The following is an 8,574-nucleotide window of genomic DNA, read 5'->3' on the forward strand; positions in this document are numbered from 1 at the left end:
CGCAAAATCAAAAGTTTCCCAAAAAAAATTTCCTAGTGTGGACCGGCAGTTAGATTTACAACTGTCTTCTTCTTTTTATAAACAATGCAATGTTTTGATAACAAACAGTGACGTTTTCTGTTGTTTTCTTTGGCAACACTGCACAGTTTAATCTTGTACTCAAAAACATCAAACTGGGTTAACATCAGATTAAATATATTTTGAAATTACCTAATCTGATTATTATTTGGCATTTGATTTCCAGCTTAAAAATCCGCTCATAAACCCATTTTCGCAATTAATTGTTATACCTTATTCTAACAAATGTTTTGATACAAAAATTATTTTAAACCGCAGAATGGAAAGGAATGGAGAATTTCTACGCCATGGACATACTAAAGAAATATAAATAAAAATGTTTTTCCCTATTCTAAAAGCATCTTTTTTTATAAATACGCAATTAACAGAAAATATTTAATAATTTTGATATCATATTTATGTATATTTAGATATGCACGTACTCCAAATTAAATACGTCCCATTCAGAATTATGCACTTCATTGAAAGTACTTCAAGTAATGTTATCAGTTATTCAATTTTAGTATAAATTATGCCAATTCCGCTTCATTATCATCACAGTTTACTTTACGTTAACTTTGTATAATAAAAATGAAATTCCTTATTGTTGTTTTGGCCGCTCTAGCTTTGGCTGCTCCTGCCTTGGCTACCACCTATAATCGTTGTTCTTTGGCTAAAGCCATGTACAATTTGGGTGTTCCTAAGGATCAATTGGCTCGTTGGACTTGCATTGCTGAGCATGAATCCTCGTACCGTACTGGAGTTGTGGGACCTACCAACTCTAATGGCTCCAATGATTATGGTATTTTCCAAATCAACAACTACTACTGGTGTCAACCTTCCAACGGACGTTTCTCCTACAACAAAAAAAAAAAAAACATTTATTCTTTTACAAAAACACATAATTGAACTAATAAACAAAAAACAGTGAAATATTTAAAACCTTCATTGTTCAAAACAAAAGAAGAAATTTAAATATTATAAACACCAAATAAAAACTGAACTAGCAAACACCACTTTTTTATATTTATTTTTCTGGTCTCTACAGCAATTGAAAAAGAAGAAAGTATATTTCAGGTTCCTTGAAATTAGTACAAGTCGAAATAAATATATTTCATTTGTTACATCTCTTGTAACAAATTTACAATTTTGTTTGAGTTATCCAAACAATTCCCTTTTGTTCCTATTGCAATTTTGTTTATGATCCTTTTGAAACCGTCAAAGAATCGGCAAAATACAAATTCATTAAAAAACAAGTATGAATGTATAGTGGGTTCTCTAAAAAGTCACATACCTGTGCTTATTGTAAAAGAAAACAAGTACAATGGTTTCCCAAATATGTACTAGATTCATTAACGAATCAGAAAATTTAATGGGTGTGTGCAATAAATTTCCAAGTCTAGTTTGTGATGATTTGATTGAATCTCTTTTTGAGGCAAAACTGCAAACACTAGAAGAGAATTGGCAGTCGCTACGCCGTGCTTATGAAGGCGTATATATGACTGATGATTGAATCGTCAGCGCAGATTATAAAGCGAATGCTAAATCCACTTATGAAGAATGTAGGGATAGGTATCAATAGACCAAAGCTGAGATGATAGATTTTATAAAAATGTCCAAAGCTTTCGCTGAAAATAATCAAAGAGACAATGGTCCTTCTCATTCCTCAGCATTTGATCCATCTAGTTACCATCCACTGAACATGACTTATGAAGCGCCAGATATGGGTGTCAACGTTCCATCATCCTATGCACCTAACTTTCATGGCTCCTATGAAGAGTAGCCTTCATTTAGAGACATGTTCAGTGCTGTTTACATCAGTAATATAAGAATGCCAGAGAAAGAGCAGTAGGAATTCTTAATAAAGGAAATCAAATGAATTAAAATTTTAATAGGTTCAATAGGCAGAAAAATAGAAAGCCCTTCGGGTGCCTCATTGTAAGTTATGCGACAAAAATCATTACTTAAGATTTTGTCAAAAATTTTCAAACTTCTCTAAGCAGCAACGAAACGATTTTGTCGCACAAAATCAAATGTGCATTAACTGTTTATCCCCAGTTCATAAAGATTCTGAGTGTACAAGTGTAAGCAGATGTGATAAATGCGGTAATAAGCATCACAGCATGTTACTAAAGAAAAACGTTTTGGGTAATTTAATTGCTCAGAATTCTATTTATGGCTGGTACATTTACGGTCCAATGAAATTGTACACAATTTCACTTACGGCCATAGACAACTTACAAAGCGAAAATGAAGGTATTAGCTCATTATTAAGAAAGTTCTCGCAAATAGCTAATCAATTAGACCTCTTTTTCAAAAATCTATATAAAGAGAAAACTTATCGACAGTCCGATGGTAGATATGTAGTTAAACTTCCGTTTAAAAGTGAATTTCCAGAATCTGAGTTTTTGCAAGCGTCATGATATTTGCCAAAAAAGCAATATTTACATATTGAATAAAAGCTTGAAAAACATGATACGCTTGTGCAAGTTTATAATGACATCTTGAATGAATATATAATAAAATTCGACATCATCGACGACGAAAAGGCAAATTCTCTCCGCTGTTGCTAAACTTTTTGATCCCGCAGGATGGCCAAGTATTTTGTTACAGCGTACGTGATCAGGTTCATTAACGCTTCCTGGGAGAAAGGCTTAATGGTTGAGCATCCTAGCTTGACTCTAAGCCTTACGGAGCTTAAGGAATCAAAAATTATGCTGGTCGAACTGACCCAAAGAATTTATTATCCTCAGGAGTATAGACAGCTCTCTGATGCGAAACTAATTTCAAAGAAAAGTTCTATTCTCGCTCTGAACCCATTTATGGATTCGAAAGCCAATTCATGTCTAACCTATGCACAGTGTCAGATTTTGCAAATTTAGAGGGTCTAAACTCTTTTTTTAACTTTTTTGTTCATGGATATTTTTCCATTTTTTTTTTGCTTTTTAAAGGTATTAATCTATTTATTAATAGTAGTAAAGCTTTTTGAAAAATAAGTGAGGACACATTTTTCTGTGCCGTTTAAAGTAAGTCATTTTATTGTAAGTAAGTTTTGAAATTAACAAATATTTAATGGAATCAAAAATATAGAATACCATTTGATTCCAAGGTTCTGTTGGCACTATATGATAAATTGATATATAACCTATTGGGATTACAAAATATTTTTTGCATCTTTTTGCATACCCCATACACATTTTTTCAAAAGTTCATCATGAACTCGCAAATGTCGAATCAACAAGTTTTCGATGTTTGGCATTACTTAAAGAGCAGGATATTTTTAATGACGACTCTGATGGCTCTGATTTGGAATAAATAATGTAAATTAAATGTTTATGTACTTACCTACTATTGTATTATTCTGTAACAAATATTAAATTAATAAAAAATAAAAATATATTTTTTGACCAGCTATAAATTTTTTTCAGTGTAGTAAGGCCCGAGTATTTTTAAATACGGGTTTATTCTAATGGGTTTGCCCTAAAAAATCTCCTGACCATAACTTTCAATTTTTCCTTGGGGCAATCTTATCATATTTATTCTTACTGTTACATGGGAGGTGGGCGTGTCAGTTGTCCAAACTTGTCTAACATCTGTAGAATGTTTCTGGACTTTACTCATACAACTCTGTTGCATGCTGATATTTCCCTAATGATGAATCCAATTTAAAGTCAAAAGTTATACATCTGGAAGCGTGCTCTAGCTTATCCTCCGGCGTTTTTAGCAGCATTTGGAAGGGTTACGGGTAGAAGAGGGTTGCCTAAATGCCTTATGTCCGATAATGGCACAAATTTTCTCGGCGCCAGTAGATCGTTGCGAAAGAAATCTCTCTTGTTTTTACGAAAATCAGCAGAAGATATAGGTAAGTTAAAAATATGCAGTCCATGGGTTTATGTGGAAGTTCATTCTACTTCCACATATGGGAGGGTTTTGGGAGACTGGTGTAAAAGGTTTTAAGATTCACTTTCAGAAAATAGCCGGCAACCAAAAGTTTAACTTTGAAGAGTTTTCGACTCTATTAACCCGTATTGAAAGTGTCCTAAATTCCAGACATATTTCCCCAATGTCCGAGGATCCTGAAGATTTGCAACCCCTAACTCCTGGTCACTTTTTAAGAGGAGCTCCATTGATGTTCACTCCTGAACTTTCTTCAGACAATTTATCGATAACAAACCGATGGGAGCGGCTCAAGGACTTTCATCATCGTCTTAGTCAACGTTGGAAGACTGAATATCTTCATGAACTTCACAAGCGTTACAAATGGAAAAATCCACAGCGGATGAGCTCCTACCTCCAAATGAGTGGCAAATGGGACGAGTTGAATTATACTGGAAAAGATAAACGCGTTCGCGTAGCTGACGTCCGGAACCGTTACCAGACCAATAGTCAAACTTTGCATGCTTCCGATTTGTGATAAGTCATTAGATTGACTAGGATTGTATGTTCTGTATGTCCTATATGTTCTGTTCAAATTGTTCAAATTTGTGTTAGCAAACCCATTACTGCTGCTTTGTTTTGTTCTTCTTTTTCCATTGCAGATGGATCAGTTCCCAGAGTCTGAAATGTGCCTGATCTGTTTCCGCCTAATGCAGGCAGTTTATGAATATGACGGTAAAACAAAGACAATATGTCGTTCGGGTCCTTCGATATTGTTTCAATTGTTTCATTACTTTTGTTCTTGAACATTTTGTTTGTTAACATAACAAAATATTACAAGAAAAAAACATAAATTCTACAGTTTGAAAACCATTGAAGAAAAGATGAACGTATGTATGTATGTATGTATGTATGTATGTATGTACTACTTTTATATTAATATTTTCCTAATTGATCATTATATTAATTGATCATTTGTAGAAACGACTTTTCTCACGGTTAAAGCGTTTGATCGATCGTAAACGATTCTTTATGCTAAATGTCTGTACATAAAATTTATATTTCAGACAAATTTTGTATTTATATCGTAATTTTGTAACAAGTAATGTGTGTTTAAGGGATTTTCCAAAGGAAACCTGTATGGGTCCGACAGAACCCGTGCTATGAACCGATCGTGAAAAAAAGACAAAATCCAAAATTCTGGATCTATATCATTATTTGGTAATCAATATTGTGAATCTAAGTAATTTTCTAGACCTAGTATGAGAGACATGACCAAATATGGACCGATCGTAAAACAATTTTATAGTGAATTTATGTATATAAGAGCAATATTTTTGCTAATTGTATGGGAGCTGTGACCACTTATGGACCGATCCAAAAATACTTTCATGATAATATTTCTGTATATAAGAGCAATACTTGTACCAAATTTTATATCGATATCTTAATTTAGTAATGAGTTACACGCGTTTAAGTGATTTTTGGGACGGGACGTTGTATTGGAGCTATGACCAATTATGGACCAATCAGAAATCCTTCACAGTAATATTTATATGCATAAGAGCAATACTTGTACCAAATTTTATATCAATACCTTAATTTAGTAATGAGTTATGCGCGTTTAAGTGATTTTCGGGAGGGGCCTTGTATGGGAGCTACGACCAATTATCGACCGATCCAAAAAAATGTCATGATAATATTTCTATATATAAGAGCAATACTTGTACCAAATATTATATGGATATCTTAATTTAGTAATGAGTTATGTGCGTTTAAGTGATTTTTGGGATTTTGGATGGGACAATTATGAACTGATAGCAAAAAAAAATTCACAGTAATATTTGAATGAGCAAAATTTGTACCATGACCAATTATGAACCGATCAGAAAAACCTTCCACAATAATATTTGTATGCATATGAGCAATACTTATAGCAAATTTTATATCGATAGCTTAATTTACTAATGAGTTATGCGCTTTTAGGTAATTTTCGGTAGGCGACCTTGTATGTGAGCTGTGACCAATTATAGACCAATCCAAAAAACTTTCATGATAATATTTCTGTATATAAGAGCAATACTTGTACCAAATTTTAAATCGATATCTTAATTTAATAATGAGTTATGTGCGTTTAAGTGATTTTCGGGAGGGGAACTTGTATGAGAGCTATGACCAATTGTGGACCGATAAGAAAAATCTTTTACAATAATATTTGTATGCATATTAGCAATACTTCTACCAAATTTTATATCGATATCTTAATTTAGTAATGAGTTATGCGCGTTTAAGTGATTTTCGGTAGGGGACCTTGTTTGGAATATATGACCAATTATGGACCGATCGGAAAAACCATTCACAGTAATATTTATATGCATATGAGTAATACTTCTACTAAATTTTATATCGATATCCTAATTTAGTAATGAATTATGTGCATTTAAGTGATTTTCGGGAGGGGACCTTGTATGGGAGCTATGTCCAATTATGGACCGATCCAGAAAATTTTAGCTCCAAATGAATTCTATTGATATAAGATTTTAATCTGTGTAATTTTTTTTTTTAAGATATCGACATTGCGACGGAAGTTATTAACAAAAAACCAATTTTTCGTGAATATGTACTTGTGTATGGGAGGTATATGAAATTGCTTACCGATCCTGGCGATTTTCTGCAGAGATGAAGCTCTTGCTTAGAAACGAATGTATGGTGATTTTTATGGAATTATCTTGCATAGTTTTCGAGAAAATTACATCAGAATGTGCAAAAAAATCCTTATTTTTTCCAGGTTGTTTCAAATTTAGATTCATAACTTTTCCCGATGTGAACCGATTTTGCTCATTTTCAATACCAAACTGAAATAAAATATTTCTTAAATTGAAATATATAAGTAAATAAGTAGGAAAGTATAGTCGGGCATGGCCGACCATATAATTCCCTACACCATGAATATATTTTTAAAATTTTTATATTTTATAAAGAAACTTTTATGTTGAATATTACCATATTTACAAAATATTTAAGCAATTTATTGATTAAAAAAAATAAAATTTCTAAATGAGGCTTTATATAGGTCAAATATGGGCCGATCCTCGGTAAATTTGGGAAAAGGATATATTTTTAAATAACAGTTAGTTTTGTTGAGTTTCATTGCGATACAAATGGTCACAAGTCAGTTTTAGACGTTTAAGACATTTTTTGTATGGGGGCTAGGGTCAAATAAGGGCCGATCCTTACGAAAATCTGCAGTGTTATTTATACTTATATAAAACTTATTTGTGCCAATTTTTAGAGAGATAATAGAATATTTGACGTAATTATGGCATACAAATTTCAAATCGGGAGGTACGGTTGTATGGGGGCTAGGTGAAATAATGGATCGATTTCAACCATTTTCAATAGGTCCAAATTTCATCAAATTATCTTGAAAATTGCGGCCTGTACCTTGCGCACAAAGTTTACATGGACAGCCAGCCGGACAGACGGACATGTTTTAATCGACTCAAAAAATGATTTTGAATCGATCGGTATACTTTAAGGTGGGTATTGGACCAATATTTTTGTATGTTACAAACATCAGCACAAACGTATAATACCATCCCCACTATAGTGGTGTAGGGTATAAAAAGTTTACAATAAATTTACAAATTAGAACTATTACATTTATTTAAAATACCACCATTTCAAAAATGAAACATTTCATTCCTGTGTTGTAGTGAATATGAGAGTACAAAATGATTTCTTTTCTTGTTTTTTGCTCTTGCGAAAACTGACCAATTATATTTGTCGCCGGGGTCTGAACTAGAGGCGCTATTGTCATCAGCTTTTATTCTAAAGCTTGACATTGTTATAGCTCTAAGCTTTACTTAGTTTTTGGTGGTACATTATTCGTTGCTCGGCCATCGTAAAGAAAAGTTTAGTTTTCTGTTAATTATAAATATTTATTTTATTGAATTTTGAAATTTATTTTAAATTGTTAAAATAAATTGGGAATAAAATTGTTTACAAAAGTGTGGAAAAAATTAAAGGGAAATGTCATTTTTATGTAGTTTAAAACCAACTTAAAATCCAGGGTTTTTTGTTTTTGTGTTTTTAACAGCGCGCTGTTAAAAAACTTTTAGATGTAAAAAGTAAGTCTGTGGATGGAAATCAAAAGAAATTTCGATTAAAATTTTGTAGCTTAATGGAAACTACTACGGAAATCTCAACTTACAGCACATAAAAAAAGAGGGTCACACAAACACAGCATCAAGAATTGTGTCAGACTTTTCAGAAGACCAACTAAGAAAAATTCATAACTGTGATGTTGTCTTAATGTGTAAGTGGGGATGTGACGGTTTATCAGCACTTCCAAAATACAAACAAGCTTGTAGAAGTCCGACATTAGCAGACTACAAAAGTGTATTTATGTCATCATTAGTGCCATTACGAATTCGTTCATATTCCCTTAATCCATCATCGTCAAGCATCGGAAATTCATTTGAAGGTATATGGATCAATACAACTCCGGGTTCAAAAAATTTTTGTAGACCCATTGGATTTGAATATAAAAAGGAGTCAAAGAAAACAACAAAAGATTTAGTGGAATATTTAAAAGATGAAATAAATGCACTGGAGCCCATTTGCATAAAAATAAAGGAA

The 8,574-nt window shown here is 32.5% G+C and overlaps 1 protein-coding gene and 1 long non-coding RNA gene across 2 annotated transcripts; both read left to right on the forward strand.

Annotated features, from left to right (window-relative positions):
• Window positions 1–607: 607 nt before the first annotated feature.
• Window positions 608–924, forward strand: LOC124420905 (lysozyme 1-like; the record flags this gene model as incomplete). The annotated part of the gene is made up of 1 exon (XM_046955367.1): window positions 608–924. A coding segment is annotated over exon 1 (276 nt), but the record flags the coding sequence as incomplete, so codon positions are not given.
• A 2,175-nt stretch (window positions 925–3,099) lies between these two features.
• On the forward strand, window positions 3,100–4,696 carry LOC124420927. The gene is made up of 3 exons (XR_006941442.1): window positions 3,100–3,919; window positions 4,108–4,504; window positions 4,596–4,696. It is a non-coding gene; the product is annotated as an uncharacterized LOC124420927 (long non-coding RNA).
• The last annotated feature ends 3,878 nt before the right edge of the window (window positions 4,697–8,574 follow it).

Source organism: Lucilia cuprina, chromosome X (genome assembly GCF_022045245.1).
Source record: "Lucilia cuprina isolate Lc7/37 chromosome X, ASM2204524v1, whole genome shotgun sequence".
In the NCBI taxonomy this organism is placed as follows: Eukaryota; Metazoa; Arthropoda; class Insecta; order Diptera; family Calliphoridae; genus Lucilia; species Lucilia cuprina.